The sequence below is a fragment of the Neoarius graeffei genome, chromosome 2 (assembly GCF_027579695.1).
Source record: "Neoarius graeffei isolate fNeoGra1 chromosome 2, fNeoGra1.pri, whole genome shotgun sequence".
Lineage (NCBI taxonomy): Eukaryota > Metazoa > Chordata > Actinopteri > Siluriformes > Ariidae > Neoarius > Neoarius graeffei.
In genome coordinates, this window is record NC_083570.1 from 99,814,218 (window position 1) to 99,835,270 (window position 21,053).

General features: G+C 42.9%; 1 protein-coding gene across 1 annotated transcript in view; it reads left to right on the forward strand.

Moving 5' to 3' along the window:
- The window catches only part of trpc3 (transient receptor potential cation channel, subfamily C, member 3), a 153,255-nt gene that overhangs the window by 96,152 nt on the left and 36,050 nt on the right, over window positions 1-21,053 (forward strand). The window contains exons 6-7 of the mRNA XM_060915280.1: window positions 17,076-17,309; window positions 19,908-20,172. Of these exons, the coding sequence (XP_060771263.1) occupies window positions 17,076-17,309; window positions 19,908-20,172 (499 nt within the window). The remainder of the gene's footprint in view (window positions 1-17,075; window positions 17,310-19,907; window positions 20,173-21,053) is intronic.

Sequence of the window (21,053 nt, forward strand, 5' to 3'; positions counted from 1 at the left end):
CAGGATTGCAATGTACGCATTTTAGCCAGAGAGGATCTTTGGTATGAGCGAGGAGTTAAAGAAGCCATTTTTGTCAACCTGGAACGGCCATCACTGAACAGAGGCCCTGTCCACATGGCAACGGATTCAGGTGAATCTGATAAAATTGTTTATCGTTTCGGCCTGGCGTCCACACGGCACCGGCGTTTTGGGTGCCCCAAAACAAAATCTTTTGAGAACGGGTTCCAGAGTGGAAAAATCTGGCAACGGCGCCGTTGCGAAGTTGTCTGGATGAGTAGAACAGATTTGTTTACGATGACGTCACAACCACATGACTGTCAGTGCTTCACGCCGGGTAGAAGTGTAACGAACTCGATGCGAATTGTCAACAAATCCTATAACTTGGTTCATGAAACGCGCTTACAAAATATTTTCACTGCTTTCCAAAAACAAAAACAATCCCGCCAGCAAAAATAGGGGAAAAAAACGGAGCGATCTCACCTCTTCAGATGTTGGTTTAAGTCCGACAATACATTCCTCAAAAAGGGCGTAGAAGAACAAAGTAATCCATCAACGTGTAGCATTCAATTTATTCCGGACCATTAAAGAATTCTGGAGGATATCAGAATATTGGCGTACCGGCTTCCATCTACCCTCATTCATTCCTATTTCCGCATCTTTCGTTTTACGCTACTGATTAATAATCAAAACTTTATGTGGCTGATGCTACAGAAGAAGGGGTTTATGCGCATGCGTCTACTTCTATTGTTCTGGTGTCTCCGATGGGACCGTCTTACAGCGCATGTAGAGGTGTGGCATGTGTATTGCATCGTTTTCAGCAAGCGTTGCGTTGCCATATGTACCTGATATTTTACTGATCTGTTGCCCATGTGGACGCGATATTTAAAAAAAAAAAATCTCGTTGCCGTTGTCGTGTGGATGTAGCCTAAGACATCATTTATCAGCCACCTACAATGCAGTCCTTGGCACACTTCCCAGACAACTGAATGCACACCAAAACCCAGCTGTTTTCAGTGACTCACAGGAGGACAGAGAGAATCAGCATTCCATTGATCACCCTAACGGACAATCCATTGATCATCCTAACGACTCTCGAGGCCGTTCACAACCAGCCCCCAGTGACCCACACCAACAGGATGACTCAATGACACCTTAGATGAGCTTTTCATCCATGAGAGGATAAATACCTGATGCTCCCTACCAGTCAGACAGAACTGAAGAAGCCTTTCGGATGAGAGGTGAAACGTCTTCAAGAATCTTCAAGCAAGTCCAGTTGCTCTCTTTTACCACCCACAGTTTACCATGACCTGGATGACTGAGAATCTTCAGAGACATATTCTTTTAGCTATTTCTGTTTCTTTTAAATACTGGATAACAAAGTGATATATCTGACTTGATGTGCCCCACCATTTTGTTTTTCTCTTTTCACGGTATATGAGCTGATATCCTAGTAGTAGAGTAGCCAATCAGAGCATGCGATTGCTCATATCCAGTGAATGTGGATATAATAATTGGTATTATTATATGTCTACTGTGATTAAATTGGGACCAGCCCCTGCGCATTTTTGGCTTGCCTATGGAAGTCACAGTTACCAGCACATGACAAATTAAAGGAAAAAAATCTCTGTTATGCTGTAGGCATGACTATTTTTCTGACATGGTCCACTTGTCCCCTTGGATGGTATGGTCACTGTAAATCAATACAAAGTTCTTCCGACTACTAACCTTTATCCTATAATTAATTAAACATTTCTACCCTGATGGGAGTGGTCTCTTCCAGGATGGCTCCACCCCCATACACAGGACACAAAGGCTCAAAGAATGGTTTGCTGATGTTATGGCGGTCACACTCACCAGATCCAAATCTTGACCACCTATGGGAAATTTTGGAGTGATTGGTTAAACAGTGCTCTCATTACCATCATCAAAACACTAATTGAGTGAATATCTTTTGGAAAAACGTCATTCATTCCTTTAATACAGCTCCAGAAACTTGTAGGAGACTTGCAACGGTGCACTGAAGTGGCCCAAAACATTACTACAAGGTTTTATGTTGGTTTTTCCTTTTATTTGTCACACATCAATATTTATAAAGGATTTCAGTCATTTTTACATTTTAACGGTCGTAGTAAGTCAAGAAACTAGACGTTTCACCATTCATCCGAGGGCCTTCATGGGTTCTCCTACTAGAGTGGCGGCTACAATTATTGACACCTCAATGATCTTTTGGCTGTTGCAAAAGTAGAAAAGACTTTCAATACATAAATTGTGCATGAATAATGAATTACTCAAACTTCCACTGGAAAAAAATTAGTTGATTCCCAATTACTTAGCGTATCAGATCACGTGACACCGTTCCACAATTATCGACACCTTTGTCCACAGTTATCGACATCCAGATGATTTTTTTTTTTAATAATCGGGATGTGGGCGGCACGGTGGTGTAGTGGTTAGCGCTGTCGCCTCACAGCAAGAAGGTCCTGGGTTCGAGCCCCGGGGCCGGCGAGGGCCTTTCTGTGTGGAGTTTGCATGTTCTCCCCGTGTCCGCGTGGGTTTCCTCCGGGTGCTCCGGTTTCCCCCACAGTCCAAAGACATGCAGGTTAGGTTAACTGGTGACTCTAAATTGACCGTAGGTGTGAATGGTTGTCTGTGTCTATGTGTCAGCCCTGTGATGACCTGGCGACTTGTCCAGGGTGTACCCCACCTTTCGCCCGTAGTCAGCTGGGATAGGCTCCAGCTTGCCTGCGACCCTGTAGAAGGATGGAGCGGCTAGAGATAATGAGATGAGAATGAGATAATCGGGATGTGGTATTAAGTTAACAAAACATCGTTTTTATTTAAAATTAATTTTACATAGACATATTTAGTACAAAATATATTTTATAAAAATATATGGATGTCGGTGCTTGCATAAATGAGGAAGTAATTCTAATGTTTGTAAACAAATGAACTGATAATGTTGAACCTGTGTCAGAAAATCTTTTTGTTCCACTTTCTACCCTCTTTCTAAGTATTTTCATAGATCACATTTTGTTAATCATTCATTGTTGTTTGTATTAATTTCTAGTTTTGTAGTTTACCAATAAATGTCAACAGGCAATTGACATTGTAACCACATGAAAATCTAGGTCAAAGGTCACATGTCATTCCTCGAACCAAAATATAAACTGTCTACTGATATTGTAATATGTGGTAGATATTTACAACAAACTGCAAAAAAAACCCAAACTTCTCAATAGAATATTAAAAATCTATTAGACACCACAGGGTGTTGATAATGGTGGACATCGGTGAAAGTGATCACTATTATCGACACCTCACGTGACTTCTCAAACGTGTGTTTAGATACAAAATGACGACTGTCAAATGAAAGAATAAGAAAAAAAGTAGGTTTCGACAAGGAGATCATGAAATATCGGTGAATTTGATCAGTAAAAACATGTCCATGATCTTTCCACCATGCTTACCTGCGGGTTTTCCCCAAATTGCTGATCGTGCTAAAAAAATGCCATCTCCGTTAACGAGCTGCGTCATCAGACAACAAGATCAAAGGGCGAGACGGGTCTTCAGGTTGATTAATTAACCAATAACTGTCGTAATTGAAACTCATCTCATCTCATTATCTCTAGCCGCTTTATCCTGTACTACAGGGTCGCAGGCAAGCTGGAGCCTATCCCAGCTGACTACGGGCGAAAGGCGGGGTACACCCTGGACAAGTCGCCAGGTCATCACAGGGCTGACACATAGACACAGACAACCATTCACACTCACATTCACACCTACGGTCAATTTAGAGTCACCAGTTAACCTAACCTGCATGTCTTTGGACTGTGGGGGAAACCAGAGCACCCGGAGGAAACCCACACGGACACGGGGAGAACATGCAAACTCCACACAGAAAGGCCCTCGCCGGCCCCGGGGCTCGAACCCAGGACCTTCTTGCTGTGAGGCGACAGCGCTAACCACTACACCACCGTGCCGCCCTAATTGAAACTCACGTTTGTAAAATTTTTTTTTGTTGGTAAATCTGAAAAGGTGTCAATAATTATGGACTGTCGATAATTGTAGCCGCCGCTCTAATATTTAAAATAATGACACAACCTGGGCCTGGGTACTGACTTACTGACTTTCTGCTGCTAGACAACTGATGCATTTAGTATTTTTAATACAGTACATTTAGATATAAACCCTGTTCACTCCCTACAGTGCATTACACTGTTCGGTGTACTGTGACAAAGTAGTGCATTAATTACGTCTGGCAGCTTGTGTACTGCATGGAAATGATCATCCATTACAGAAGCCATCATGTTGCGTGACCCACAGTGAGCACACTCTGCACTAATTCCATTTCCAGCCCTGTTGTGGTTGGCTTGTCCTTGAGTAGTTCGTGAATGAATGGGTTCATTTCAATTATACGTCTGTCGCAGTGGTCTTGAATCTGAGGGACTTTCAGCTCTGACTTGAAAAATATTGGGTCAGCAGCACATCAGTAAATTAGGCAAATGCAATATACATGAATGTCATTTGGGAGTACTAGTTTACTGTTCTCCTCTTGGGAAAAATTCCTCTTGTTGTCTTTGGATTACTACTATTAGAAAAGTAGATGATTAGATACATTGATACCAAGTGCCTGCCTTTGCCTTGGACAGTCTTCCCTAACATTGGACCTACTCATTTTTATTATACGTACATACAGGACACTTTTTTGATGGAATAAAAATGTGTTCTATTCCCTTCTGGCGGGTTTCATTCAGTTGGTTTGATAGCATGCAATGTTGTTAGCATATCGCTTATTAGTATTACGTCACTCTACCTAATGGAGAATGAGCATTGAATATGATTTATGATATTGCATGGTTGTCAAGACAACATGACGTCACACATCGGAGCTGTAAAACTTCTGCGCTCGCAAGCGACTGTGACAATTTGTAAACAAGCATGGCCGCCAGGTTTGCTTCATTAAATATGGAAGATTTTGAGAGAATTTTGAAAGAGAAAGATGTCTTGAACACCCGAAAGGAATGTGTACGTATTATAATAATAATAATAAAAGTAATGGCTGGCTTTTTTTCATGGTCTATCAGACATATTCCATTCAGCTACTCGACTTTGACTCGTTCAATATCATGCAAGCTGAATGGAATATATCTGATATACCACTCAACGCGGGCGGCACGGTGGTGTAGTGGTTAGCGCTGTCGCCTCACAGCAAGAAGGTCCTGGGTTCGAGCCCCGGGGCCGGCGAGGGCCTTTCTATGTGGAGTTTGCATGTTGTCCGTGTGGGTTTCCTCCGGGTGCTCCGGTTTCCCCCACAGTCCAAAGACATGCAGGTTAGGTTAACTGGTGACTCTAAATTGACCGTAGGTGTGAATGTGAGTGTGAATGGTTGTCTGTGTCTATGTGTCAGCCCTGTGATGACCTGGCGACTTGTCCAGGGTGTACCCCGCCTTTCGCCCGTAGTCAGCTGGGATAGGCTCCAGCTTGCCTGCGACCCTGTAGAAGGATAAAGCGGCTAGAGATAATGAGATGAGATGAGATACCACTCAACGCCAGCCAATATTATTCAATTATTCTATCCACATTCACTAGAGGGCGGCACGGTGGTGTAGTGGTTAGCGCTGTCGCCTCACAGCAAGAAGGTCCTGGGTTCGAGCCCCGGGGCCGGCGAGGGCCTTTCTGTGCGGAGTTTGCATGTTCTCCCCGTGTCCGCGTGGGTTTCCTCCGGGTGCTCCGGTTTCCCCCACAGTCCAAAGACATGCAGGTTAGGTTAACTGGTGACTCTAAATTGACCGTGAGTGTGAATGGTTGTCTGTGTCTATGTGTCAGCCCTGTGATGACCTGGCGACTTGTCCAGGGTGTACCCCGCCTTTCGCCCGTAGTCAGCTGGGATAGGCTCCAGCTTGCCTGCGACCCTGTAGAAGGATAAAGCGGCTAGAGATAATGAGATGAGATGAGATGAGACATTCACTAGATATGAGCAATCACACACTCTGATTGGCTACTCTACTACTAGGATATCAGTTCATATTCCATGAGTAGAGAAGAACAAAATGGCGGCGTGTGTTGCTGAGCCAACCGAGGATGAAATAAAAACTCTACTTGAAAACAAAACCCCAAAAAATGCAACCCCAATTCCAAAAAAGTTGGGACAAAGTACAAATTGTAAATAAAAACGGAATGCAATGATGTGGAAGTTTCAAAATTCCATATTTTATTCAGAATAGAACATAGATGACATATCAAATGTTTAACCTGAGAAAATGTATAATTTAAAGAGAAAAATTAGGTGATTTTAAATTTCATGACAACACCACATCTCAAAAAAGTTGGGACAAGGCCATGTTTATCACTGTGAAACATCCCCTTTTCTCTTTACAACAGTCTGTAAACGTCTGGGGACTGAGGAGACAAGTTGCTCAAGTTTAGGGATAGGAATGTTAACCCATTCTTGTCTAATGTAGGATTCTAGTTGCTCAACTGTCTTAGGTCTTTTTTGTCGTATCTTCCATTTTATGATGCGCCAAATGTTTTCTATGGGTGAAAGATCTGGACTGCAGGCTGGCCAGTTCAGTACCCGGACCCTTCTTCTACGCAGCCATGACGCTGTAATTGATGCAGTATGTGGTTTGGCATTGTCATGTTGGAAAATGCAAGGTCTTCCCTGAAAGAGACGTCGTCTGGATGGGAGCATATGTTGCTCTAGAACCTGGATATACCTTTCAGCATTGATGGTGTCTTTCCAGATGTGTAAGCTGCCCATGCCACACGCACTAATGCAACCCCATACCATCAGAGATGCAGGCTTCTGAACTGAGCGCTGATAACAACTTGGGTCGTCCTTCTCCTCTTTAGTCCGAATGACACGGCATCCCTGATTTCCATAAAGAACTTCAAATTTTGATTCGTCTGACCACAGAACAGTTTTCCACTTTGCCACAATCCATTATAAATGAGCCTTGGCCCAGAGAAGACGTCGGCGCTTCTGGATCATGTTTAGATACGGCTTCTTCTTTGAATTATAGAGTTTTAGCTGGCAACGGCAGATGGCACGGTGAATTGTGTTCACAGATAATGTTCTCTGGAAATATTCCTGAGCCCATTTTGTGATTTCCAATACAGAAGCATGCCTGTATGTGATGCAGTGCCGTCTAAGGGCCCGAAGATCACGGGCACCCAGTATGGTTTTCCGGCCTTGACCCTTACGCACAGAGATTCTTCCAGATTCTCTGAATCTTTTGATGATATTATGCACTGTAGATGATGATATGTTCAAACTCTTTGCAATTTTACACTGTCGAACTCCTTTCTGATATTGCTCCACTATTTGTCGGCGCAGAATTAGGGGGATTGGTGATCCTCTTCCCATCTTTACTTCTGAGAGCCGCTGCCACTCCAAGATGCTCTTTTTATACCCAGTCATGTTAATGACCTATTGCCAATTGACCTAATGAGTTGCAATTTGGTCCTCCAGCTGTTCCTTTTTTGTACCTTTAACTTTTCCAGCCTCTTATTGCCCCTGTCCCAACTTTTTTGAGATGTGTTGCTGTCATAAAATTTCAAATGAACCAATATTTGGCATGAAATTTCAAAATGTCTCACTTTCGACATTTGATATGTTGTCTATGTTCTACTGTGAATACAATATCAGTTTTTGAGATTTGTAAATTATTGCATTCCGTTTTTATTTACAATTTGTACTTTGTCCCAGCTTTTTTGGAATCAGGGTTGTACAAAAAAAAAGAAGCAACAGAATATGGAACAGTGGCGTGCGGTGAGCCCTATGGCAGGGTAGGCAGTGACACATGCTGTGCACTTTTTCATGCTGTGATTAGATAGATAGATAGATAGATAGATAGATAGATAGATAGATAGATAGATAGATAGATAGATAGATAGTAGGCCTATACTCAAAATAATGATGGAAAAAAATCAAAGCAAATCAAATCGTTATTTTCAAAGACAGCTGCTAGATGGCGCTATGGTAATGAGCCACTATCTGTTCAACACCTTTCACAAAAGAACTAATGCCGCTTTTCCACTACAAACGCGGCTGAGCCGTGCCGTGCTGAGTTGGGCTGAGTCGGGCTGAGCGGGGCTGTTGGAGTTGCATTTTGACTACAACCGCGCTGAACCGTGCTGGCTGGAAGTGGGTGGACACATTGGGTGGAGTTAGCGAAAGTGGGTGGACGTCACGTGATGTCGTTAAGCAGCGCAAACAGTGACATCAGTGAGCTTTTAAGCGGTAGTCTCACGACCCGAATAGTAAACAATAAACATGGAGGACATGGAGTCGTTAGTGTTGCTGGTCTTGGTTCTGTGGCTTGTTGTCACCGACAACGCCAACAGATACTGGCAAGAGCGTATAGATGAGGCGAGGCGCATAAGGCTTCAGAAATTCTCGTAATTCGTAATTCTTCTTCTTCCGGGTTTACGGTGTTTACAGATCCCAGCGCGCTCGCGGGGCGTGTGTGGGCATGTGAGGACACTCCTCCTCACCAATCAGTGCACAGGGGAGTGTCTCCTCACGCCCCCAGCCTCACTCGGCTCGCTTTGGCTCGCTTCAGCCCCACTCCAAAACGGTGCGAGTTTTAGGGGCTAAGCAGGGCTGAAGCGAGCTGAGTCGTGCTGTTCTTTGGTAGTCGAAACGTGAGCCGTGTCGGGCTGAAGTGAGCTGAAGCGAGCTGAAGTGAGCTGAAAAAGGGTAGTGGAAAAGGATCATATGATGTCAGATGTCAAGGTGTCAAAGATGTGACTGAGGCTGTCATTATGCAAAATGTCATTCATTTTTGCTTGATGCAACTCTTAATTGAATTGATTTGAATCCTAGATACTGAAAAGATACGGAATTTAGCTGGGCTAATTTCGTAGAAAAGAATAAAAAAGGGCCTAATCAACATTAAAAAAAAAATCCAATAAGGTGCCTTAATCCAAGTAGGGCCAGATTTGTGTTCAAAATCAAGACCTGTTTTGGTAGCCTCAACCACGCCAAGACACAGAGTGGGGAAATAAAGACTTATTAGAAGGAAGGTTTAATTTAAGTTTATTTAATACAGACGTTCGAGACAGAGTGCTTGTCAATAACAAGCATTTGTCCCAAGCGCTTTACAGCATCACGTCAGGGGTATATAGGGAAAACATGGGCTATGAGAGTGGAAGAAATGTGCCACGAAATGAAACAAGATCAGCAGACGAATGTAGCGATTGTGAACATGAATGAACAGATGAACATATGAACATGTGAAAACGTGGTGAATTATATTACAGTTGTAGTGTATTATAGTTATTTACTGCTTTCCTCACACTGGTTGCTGGGGTTGATAACAGTGGTGTTTGTTGAGGAAAGAAAGAAAGAAAGAAAGAAAGAAAGAAAGAAAGAAAGAAAGAAAGAAAGAAAGAAAGAAAGAAAGAGGCCCATCAGCTGAGCTACTTCATTTAAAGATGAAATCCATGTGCCTGTCTTTCTCCACGAACTTGTTTATCATGTCATTGTAGAATCTGTCACGGTCTTTCTTCAGACACATCAGACGTTCTGATTCGATGGCAATAAGGGCCAAGGATGAGAGACGCTCCTCACCAGTCCGGTTTCTGCTGTATGTCTTGATCCTTTTCAATGCTGAAAAAGATCTTTCCACTGATGCCGTTGTCGTGGGCAGTGTTAAGACCAGACAAAGCAGCTTAGATGCTTCTGGTACCGTCGCCACCAAATCATTCGAGTGCAAAAAGCCAAGAAGCTGTGCAGGTGTTGCGCACGTCTGGCGAATCATTTGGGAACTGTAGAGTCCTGTTAAGTCGGATTTCAGCCTGACAAAATCAAAGTACTTGGAGTACATTTCAGCCAGGTTCTTCAGTAGATCATCATCAAAACTTCTTGACATGCGCTCGAATTTGCGTGGGTCAACCAATTGAATAAAAGAAAGTTTGCCATACTGGTCAAACCTTGCTTTCATCTGAGAGCAGATGTTGTCCAAGATGTTGTTGAACAAAATTCTCCTCTGCTCTTTAATTGGTTGCTCACTCCACGATGTTTGTGCACCTAGACGCAGCTGTTCGCATCTTTCTTCAAATTGACGGTAAAATGTGGCGAAATCGTCTCTCATGCGAGAAATGACTGCTATGGTGTCATTGATGCACTGGGTGCAAAACGCAATATTGAGTGACTTGTTCTGCAGCACAGAAAAAAGCACATCAGTCGCGTTGAACACGTCTCCGTAGACCATCAACAGAAAACAGGTGGAAGCTTTTGACAGCCAGTTCTCGTATCCTGCAGCCATCATGCACGTGTCATTATCCCAGTCATCGCCGTTCTCACAGAGAAGATGGAACATCCTGAGCAGGTCCTCATAGTGGAGGCTGAGGGCTTGGACCAGCCTTGAGTGCGAGCTCCATCTCGTTGGCGCAGCCCTCGGCAAGCGGCGCTTCACAACTTTGTCCAAGAACCGGGTTCGTTTCACAGACTTGCTGAAAAATGATGCCAGTCCCTCAACAGTTTGAAAAAACACCCTGGAGTCTCTGATGGATTTGGCAGACTGTGAAAGCACAAGGTTTAATCTGTGCGCGTAGCAGTGGATGAAAATCGCCTCTGGAACTATCGCTCTGACTTTGGCCTGAACTCCGTTCAGGTCAGAAGCCATCACAGCGGCCCCATCGTATGTCTGCGCAACTAGTTTTTCGGTGCAGTTGTAAGCGCCGAGCACAGCTAAAATTTGTTCAGTTACAGCGGCAGCCCTGCGGTCCGTGCTGACATCAGTGAACCCCAAAAATGCCTCTTTCACTTTACTTTGGCAGACGTAACGCAAAATGACCGAGAGTTGCGCTTTATTGGTCACATCAGTTGTCTCGTCGACCTGAACTGACACAAACGGGGCAGCGTTAACCTCAGCTCGGATGTCTTGACACACAGTGTCACATACGGCCGAGATGAGGTCGTTTTGAATATGGTTAGATGTACCACTGAAAACCGATGATGTTTCAAGATGCATCTTCAGACGCTCATCTTTCTCCGCAAATGCATTTAACAACTCCACATAATTCCCCCTGTTAGCTGAATCAGTGGTTTCATCCCTCCCCCTAAATGCTAGCTCCTGCCTGGCAAGGTAGCAAGTGGCACGAATCAAATCCTTTAGTATCTCACGGTTTTCGCGAACTTTTGCATTATGCACGGAAATTTGCAGTCGACTGGCCTCGTCCAAAGCTAAATTTATTGGAGTCCCCTTCCCAAATGTTTTCAATGCTATTTGATTTTGGATGTGTACATTTGATCTTTCATGTTTGGCCAATGCAGTGGGCAGGTTGTTTAAATCAGTGTAGCCGGCACATACCCACACATTGTCACGCTGTTTGGAGAACAGCAGACAGGGGAAGCAGAACAGACACTTGCTAACTTCACACCCGCAAAGCCACTCTTTTCTGTTGTACCATTCCGGCTGGAATGTACGTACAATTTTCTGCCCCTTTCGCTGATGGAAATCGTTAAGAGGGGGTGTTGGCCTACCTCGATTGATTGTAAGCAACTTCTGCTGGTAATCAAGTTTGTTGAAACACTTTAAGTGTGCAATTGTAGACATATTCACCTGTGAAGTTTTCGCTAACGTGCTCAAAATACAGTGTGTGGGGATATAGCACAGACAGTAGGCACTTCATGTGCAATGTAACATTTTTCATTTTGACCGCTGTGATTGGCTCGCATATTCCCGCTGCGGCAAAAGCTGAGCTTTTGCTCCCCATAGACTGTCTATGCGATACATAATACGCATGCGCAACCCCCCTATATTGGCAGCGTTGAAGTCAAGACAGGCAGACCCAAAGGGAGCCTACCCTGGTCTTCGAAATGCGAGCGGAGGATTGCGCGTTCCCGCGACAACCTGCCAAAGCCTGGGTGCTTTGCGTCGTGCGATAACTTGGGTTTTTGATCGGTCTTCGGAGACGTAAATGTACTTTTAACAACTCATTTGTTCCAACTCAATGTTTTGGAGGTGAATGTGAACTCTCAACAATATATTTTTTTTAAAAACACGTGTTGGTTTTTATTTTAATGAAATTTACCTAAGGTAGGCAGTGCCTACCCTGCCTACCCTGACCGCACATCTGTGATATGGAATGAAAGTATTTGATGGTAAGAACATATCTTTTTTATATATTACAGGCATTTAGTAGATGTTCTTATCCAGAATGACATACAACATACCCAAAGCAGCCTGTGGAGCAATTAGGGGTTAGATGCCTTGGCTTAAGGGTATTTCAGCCATTTCTGCCAGCCCAGGGAATCAAACCAGTGGCCTTTTTGTCCCCAAGCTGCTTCTCTAACCTTTAGGCCATGACTTCTCCCATGTAGGCATATAGAATATAAAGAAAGAAAGCCCATTTTGCTAGTATATGTACAACCCCAAATCAGAAAAAAAAAGTTGGGACAGTATATTAAAATTGTAATTAAACCAAAAACAATGATTTGTAAATAATTATTTAACATTATTTGCACATCATTTGACGTTTTACTTCATGAATATTTATATATATATATATATATATATATATATATATATATATATTGGGTGGCACGGTGGTGTAGTGGTTAGCGCTGTCGCCTCACAGCAAGAAGGTCTGGGTTCGAGCCCCGTGGCCGGCGAGGGCCCTTTCTGTGCGGAGTTTGCATGTTCTCCCCGTGTCCGCGTGGGTTTCCTCCGGGTGCTCCAGTTTCCCCCACAGTTCAAAGACATGCAGATTAGGTTAACTGGTGACTCTAAATTGACCGTAGGTGTGAATGTGAGTGTGAATGGTTGTCTGTGTCTATGTGTCAGCCCTGTGATGACCTGGCGACTTGTCCAGCCCAGCCTTTCGCCCGTAGTCAGCTGGGATAGGCTCCAGCTTGCCTGCAGCCCTGTATAACAGGATAAAGCGGCTAGAGGAGATGAGATATATATATTTTATTGTATTTTTTTAAGCATTTCAATTTTGATTCTTGCAATACATTTCAAAAAAGTTTGGACAGTAAAGCATTTATGGTACCACTTTGTAATGTTGCCATTCCTTCTCACAACATTTAAAGATGTTTAGGGACTGAAAACACCAAGTGATTAGTAAGTAAGTAGGTAAATTTTATTTATAGAGCACATTTAAACACAGTTTACACTGACCAAAGTGCTGTGCAAAGAATATAAAAACATTCATAAAAATATGAATACAAACACGTGAAGTATACAAAAACATACCACATACCAGTAGCAACAATGACTGGTAAACGGCAGGAGCATGGAGTTACATATGTGATGACAGAATAAAACAAATAATATAAACTACACTGATTAAAACAAATAAAACTTAAATAAAATCCCATCCATTCATAACCGCTTATCCTGTGCAGGGTCGCGGGCAAGCTGGAGCCTATCCCAGCTGATTATGAGTGAGAGGCGGGGTACACCCTAGACAAGTCACCAGGTCATCGCAGGGCTGACACATAGACAAACAACCATTCACGCTCACATTGACACCTATGGTCAGTTTAGAGCCACCAATTAGCCTAACCTGCATGTCTTTGGACTCCGGGGGAAACCAGAGCACCCGGAGGAAACCCACGCAGACAACATGCAAACTCCACACAGAAAGGCCCCTGTCAGCCCCTGGGCTCGAACCCAGAACCTTCTTGCTGTGAGGCAACAGTGCTAACCACTACACCACCATGCTGCCCTAAATAAAGTAAAATAAAATAAAATAAACCAGCTAAGAAGATCAGCAAATAAAGAAATGTGTCTTAAGCTTAGCCTAACTTTAAAAACAGACATGGTTGGATCAAGTTTAATGTCTAATGGCAACGGGTTCCACAAGTGAGGAGCAGTGATTGCAATGGCTCTATTACCATTTAGCTTAAAACATGACCATGGGACATGTAAAAGAACTTCGCTGGCAGACCTAACAGACCTAAGGGCTGACAAATTCAATGGCTGTCAACAGTCCAGCAGAGTTACCTATGCACCATCACAAGGATTACATGGCAAGACTGGTAAATGTTGAGGTCCTGTGCCATGCAAACATGCCACCCATTGAAGCAATACAAACCAAGATGCATCTACGGTGGGTGAAGCACCTGACCAGGATGCCAAATGAACGCCAACCAAAATTGCTCTTTGTGAATTGATGGATGGCACATGTCCTCAGGGTTGATCACGGCTTTGCTACAAGGACACCCTGAAATGACAAACGTGCACAAATCGATCCAGCAAACTTTGAGCACTTAGCCCAGGATTGCAGGGGATGGCGCAGTATAGTGCAATGAAGCTGGCAACTGCTATAAGAGGAGCAACACACCTGCAGAAACACAACAACTGCCAATCAGGATCAACCCACACTTCTAGGCTACTCACGGACGGCATCATCTGCCAAGATGGCCTGACTATCATATGGTCTTCATCAAAGGGCTGAATGCAGATGGAAAGGTCTGAGAGATAACATGGGGCCTGCCCACTAAGAACCTTAAAAACGAGACCGTCAATGATGGTGTAGCTCACTCCGGCCCCGTCTAGTCCAGAAGGAACGGTCTAAAGTGGGCCACCTTGTGCAATAAATGTTGCAAGCTACATACAAGTTATATATGGAAGCTATATACACCCTAGGAATACCTACCTATTTGCTGGAAAGAATCCTAAATGGTGAGGAACTGACCGAGAAGAAGCGATTTTTTGTTGAACTGCTCATTAAGGCTTAATTATTCATAACTTCATTAATAATTGCAATTAAGCAAATCTGGGTAGAAGTTATATGCACCCTAGGTACCCCTACCTTCATGCCAGAAATAATCAAAATCAGTGAAGAATTGAGGGAGAAGAGGTGATTTGTGTGAAAACTGCTCATTAGGGCTTAATTATTCCGTATCATAAGATGGACAGGAAGCCAATGGAGGCCAGAACTGGTGTAATATGTTCATGTTTTTTAGTACAGATCAGCAGTCTTGTCACTGCATTCTGGACCATCTGCAATCATGATATTAAGGACTGAGGAAGACCCAGGTATAGACCCTTTTCAGTCACGTGACCATAAACGCCGCCATTTTGGACATGTATTGGACTTCGGCTCGAATCGGTTTGAATGCGAGGAAGGCGACAAACATAAAAGAAAAAGGAGCGAGATGCAGAAAACTGTTTTTACTAGTTTACTGTAATTATGATCTGGCAGCTATTTACACCGGATCCAGTGTAAATAGCTGCCGGAGCCAACGTCCGAGCTTGCCGGAGCGCGCTCCGGCCGGCCGCGAGCTAGCGCGCTCCGGAACCTCGGACGTTGGCTCCGGCAGCTATTTACACTGGATCCGGTGTAAATAGCTGCCAGATCATAATTACAGTAAACTAGAATGGAATGTTAACAGCAATGTAATGCCTTATCTGGCTAATTTTATTCGTCTTACCTCCAACAAAGTGGTCACTACACAAGTGTTGGTATGCCGCTATCCATCTTCTCCGTCGGTCAGCATCTACCGGGATCCGATAAAATGATAACCCTTGCCTTGTTTGTTGATGGTTACTACATCCAGGTGCACAACAATATAGTGGCATGATGGAAGTCTTGCTGAAAATAAACACTTTCTTTGCTGCCGTTCCTCAATGTTGGCTGTGGTAAACTACTGGTAGTACATGTCCAAAATGGCGGCCGCGTTTGTTGTGATGTCACGTGAAAAGGGTCCATAGAGAATTGCAATAGTCTAGTCATGATTTAATAAATCTGTGAATTGCTTTTTCCAGATCAAGGAAAAACCGAAATGATTTAAGTTCTGAAATAGTTCTTAACTGGTAGGAACTATTTTTAACAACAGAAATAATGTGTTATTGTGTTCCATTGTTCCTGCAAACAGGTCTTAAGGTCTTAAGGTGTGCAACAGTATGGGGTCTTTGTTGTCGTATTTTTCATTACAAAATTCACCACACGTCCTTTATTGGGGACAAGCCAAGCAACTGCACCCTCTTCTTCCTCAGTCATGCCTTTGTAGTGTGTGCAGAATGTGTTTTTGCATTGTGTCGTTGAAATATGCATGAGCGTCCCTGGAAAAGATGTCATCTTAAAGGCAGAATATGTTGCTCCAAAATCTCAACGTACTTTTCTGCATTAATGCTGCTATCACAGAAGTGAAAGTTACCTTTACCAAGGGCACTGACACAACCCCATACCGTGACAGACCCTGGCTTTTGGACTTATTGCCAATAACAGTCTGGATGGTCCTTTTTTGTCTTTGGTCCAGAGCACATGGCATCCATTTCTTACAAAAAAAAAGAGTTCTTGATGCAGTGCCATCTGAGAGATCGGAGATTATGGGTATTCAGCTTCGGCTTGGACCCTTGCCCTTTATGAAATTCCTCCAGATTCCAGATTCCTTGAATCCTTTAATGATAGTATCCACTGTAGAGGGTAAAATATCCAAATCCCTTCCTATCTTTCTTTGAGGAGCATAGTTTTTAAACATTTCGATATTTTTTTCATGCATTTGTTGACAAAATGGAGATTCTCAGCCCATCTTTGCTCCTCAAAGACTAGGCCTTTCCTGGATACTGATTTTACCAAATCATGATTACAATCACCTATTGACATCATCTTTTTCAAATCACATCTGAAAGCTCATTACTAGCCCTAAATTGCCATATCCCAACTTTTTTTGGAATGTGTTGCAGGCCTGAAATGCAGAAATAGATGGATATTAACAAATGAAATAAAGTTGACCAGATAAAACATGAAATATCTTGGGGTCATACTGTCTGCAATGAAATACAATTCGAAGTAAATTTAGAAATCGCTGCTTTCTTTTTTTTTATTTGAATTTACCGTACTATCCCAACTTTTTCTGATTTAGGGTTGTATTTATAGTCTTCTTGTAAAATACCTCAAGAAAGCATAATTCTAGTATCAGAATAAACAGTACCTCAGAACTTGATAATAGATATAATCTTTTAAATAAACCACAAGATCCACCACATTAATTATCTACAGAGTCTCCTCAGAGACAATGAAGAGAGAGATAAGAGAGGGAGTGATGGATTAAAACAGTTTTTTTTTTGTTTCATATAATTTAATGGTTCAGAAGCCGTTCTTTTGTCCTGTAGGCATGATGTGGTCGGAGTGTAAGGAGCTATGGACAGAAGGGCCAAGGGAATACATCCTGCAGCTGTGGAACGTTCTAGACTTTGGCATGCTGTCCATCTTCATTGCAGCATTCACCGCCCGCTTCTTCGCCTTCCTGCAGGCCATGAAAGCGCAGGAGTATGTGGATGAGAAAATCCATGCCGCTGACCTCTCTCTGGTCACGCTGCCACCTGACATAAAGTACTTCACATACGGTAAGTAAACTGTTAGAAATAGGGATACAGTAGGAGTCCATTTCTGTCCCCCAAGGTACAATCTATGTAATGTCTAATAATGAGCCCTAGGGGGTACACTGCAATGTACCCCCTAGGGCTCATTGTTAGACCTCAAGGTAACTATGGGTACCTTTGTAAGGCTAAAAAGGTACATGGATCCTCCTGGGAACCAAGAAAATAATGTGTCTCTCAATTTCTCTTTTGTTGTGATTTCCTTACTAGGAATTTCCCAGCAACCCTCCTAGTCACATGATATATCATTGGAAAGCCCAGGATGTACTCTTTACAAGACACCAGGATTCAAGTGAATAGCTTGAAAGAGTAAGAGGGTGTGCATGTAAAACAAATGTCAACTACAGAGGACACAAGTCTATGGGTTGGTTCTCAGGAGGATATGTTCCCATGCAGTATACAGTAAAGGGTACAAATAAGTACCTTAGAGGGTACTGCCCAAGTGACAAGCCATTGTACCCCTAAAGGTATAATAATGAACTTTATTTTCTGGGAGTGTAGGAGTGACAGCTGTCCTTAAAAATGGCTCTGAAGTGGTTACAAATAGTTTGCATAACACTTTCAAATTATTGCTGACATATATGTTTGTCTGTTAGTCCTGACATGATATAGGTGCACTTCATTTTAGTTTATTCTAAGTTTACTGCTGGAGATAAATTGTAAAATAGTTGTTGTTGTTATTGTTGTTGTTGTTGTTTTGTTTTTTGCTATTCAAAAAACATTGAAGAGTTAAACATATGGCAACAATAGAGTATTTTTTACTGAGCAGATTTTTAAGAGTACTTCCACAACTAACTTTTCCAATCTTGTACCTAGAATTGGTATGTGATTAGCCTAATATACAACAATAAGCCACAACCACTTGCCTAATATTGTGTAGGGCCCCCTTGTGCAACCAAAACAGCCCTGACCCATCAAGGCATGGACTCCATAAGACATCTGAAGATGTGCTGTGGTATCTGGCACCAAGACATTAGCAGCAGATCCTTTAAGTCCTGTAAGTAGTGAGTTGGGGCCTCCATGGATCAGACTTGTTTGTTCAGCACATCCCTCAGATGCTCAATCGGATTGAGATCTGGGGAATATGGAGACCAAGTCAACACCTTGAACTCTTTGTCATGTTCCTCAAACCATTCTTGAACAGTGTTTGCAGTGTGGCAGGGTGCATTATCCTGCTGAAAAAACCCACTGCCATTAGGGAATACTGTTGCCATGAAGTTGTTGCATTGGTCTGAAACAATGTTTAGGTAGGTGGAATGTGCCAAAGTAACATCCACATGAATGCGAGGATTCAAGGTTTTCCAGCAAAACATTTCCCAGAGCATCACACTGCCTCCACCAGCTTGCCTTCTTCCCATAGTGCATCCTGGTGCCATCTCTTCCCCAGGTAAGCGACACATACGGACCTGGCTGTCCTTCTTCTTCTTCTTCTTCTTCACATTCTTTCCTCTGGTTGAAGGTGGGATGTGATGAAATGCCATTCTTTCCGGTTTTGTGCTTTTCGTACTGCCTCTGTGTAAGTCATGCCAGTCCATTCCCTGATGTTCATAAACCAGGATATTCTGGGCCAGCCTCGACCTCACCTGCTGTTTATCTGGCCTTCCAGTAGAGTATGATGGAGGCTGTCATGTCTAACTATATGACCAAAGTACTTGAGTTTTCTCTCTTTAATTACTTTCAGAAGCATTCACTTAGCACCTACCTTCTAAAGCACATCCTCATTTGTTACTTTTTCAGTCCAAGAAATCTTATTCATATGTCTGTAAGCCCACATCTCAAAGGCTTCGAGCCTTTTTTGCATTTGGTTATTTATTGTCCATGTTTTGGCTCCATATAAAAGTCCACATTATGTAAAAGAAAACATAATTCATCAGACCAGGCCACTTTCTTCCATTGTTCCATGGTCAAATCCAGATGCTCACGTGTCCATTGCATAAACTTTCTGTGGTGGGCAGGGGTCAACAGGGGCACTCTGACCAGTCTGTGGCTACGCAGCCCCATATGCTGCATACAGAACAAGCTGTATGTTCTGACACCTTTCTATCATAGCCATCAATAACTTTTTCAGTAATTTGTGCTGTAGTAACTCTTCTGTGGGATCAGACCAGACGAGCTAGATTTCGCTCTCCACACACTTCAGTGAACCTTGGGCGCCCATGACTCTGTCACTGGTTAACCTTCCTTGGACCACTTTTGGTAGGTACTAACCACTGCATACTGGGAACACCCAACAAAATGTACTATTTTGGAGATTCTCAGATCCAGTCGTCTAGCCATCACAACTTGGCCCTTGTCAAATACACTTAGATCCTTATGCTTGCCCATTTTTCCTGCTTCCCACACATCAACTTCAAGAACTGACTGTTCACTTGCTGACTAATATATCCCACCCCTTGACAGGTGCTATTGTAATGGGATAATTAATGTTATTCATTTCACCTGTCAATGATTTTAATGAAATGGCTGATTGGTGCACAAAATAAGATGATGAGTAGATTTCACAGTATTACACTATATAGTTATACTAATCAATGTACAATATTTGTTGTGTTTGTGTTCCTCCAGCAAGGGATAAATGGCTTCCCTCAGACCCTCAGCTCATCTCAGAAGGCCTGTATGCCATCGCTGTTGTCTTGAGCTTCTCTCGTATTGCCTACATCCTCCCAGCCAATGAGAGCTTCGGCCCACTGCAGATCTCTCTGGGACGCACTGTGAAGGACATCTTCAAGTTCATGGTGCTCTTCATCATGGTCTTCCTTGCGTTCATGATTGGCATGTTCATTCTCTACTCTTACTATCTGGGAGCTAAGGTTAACCCTGCCTTTACCACGTGAGTTACAGTCAATCAGTCCATACATTCTGGATGTACAGATTAGACAAATATCACTTAAAAAAAAGCTATATGAACACACTGCAGTTCATTAAAGTCTAAAGTCCTTCCCAGGCAGTCTGCCATCCCAGTACTAACCAGTGGTGGGTTTCCCAAAAGTCTCTTAACACTAAGAGCATCTTAACTAGGAGAGAGAGTATTCATCATGTTGCTCACTCTACTATTTAACAATGATCTTTGTGCTACAATGCTTTTGAGAAACTCAGCACAGACCATTAAAGTTCATTGGGCAACGCTGAGCTCCGTTTCTGTAGCCCTCAGCCTCTCACCTATACAGTTAGGGTTACAATGGGGTCAGCTAGTCCTCTGGTAACCACAAGAGTTTGACTCCCCACTCACATCTTTATTGCAGCATGCCTTGCCAGATGGCAGTAGGTACCATTTTTATGATGGGCTTTGGTATGACCCAACTGTGAGTAGAACTCACAATCTCGAGGCAGACACGCTAACCACTAGGCCAACTCGCAGTCTGCCATTCATTACTAACCAAGAACTGAAATGGTCTTAACTGGGGAAAGGATTTGGGATTAGATATAATTTAAAGTTTGCTAATGAAGAATTGCATTGAGTTGATGTTCAGTTTATGGCCCTGAGTTTAATGCTCTATTTTCCCTGTGTTTGAATAACAGAGACAAGATGTTTTGGTTTTTTTTTTTTTTCCCCAAACCTTTCAATTCAGCAGCAGTCCACAGGACATTTTAAATATTGAACATATTTAAATTGACTAGCCAAGCTAAATTCAATAATGTACAATTTACTAAAGGTTGAATTCATTTTTTTTTTCCTGATGTAAGTTCATTTACTGGGCCAGTCCCGGGCCA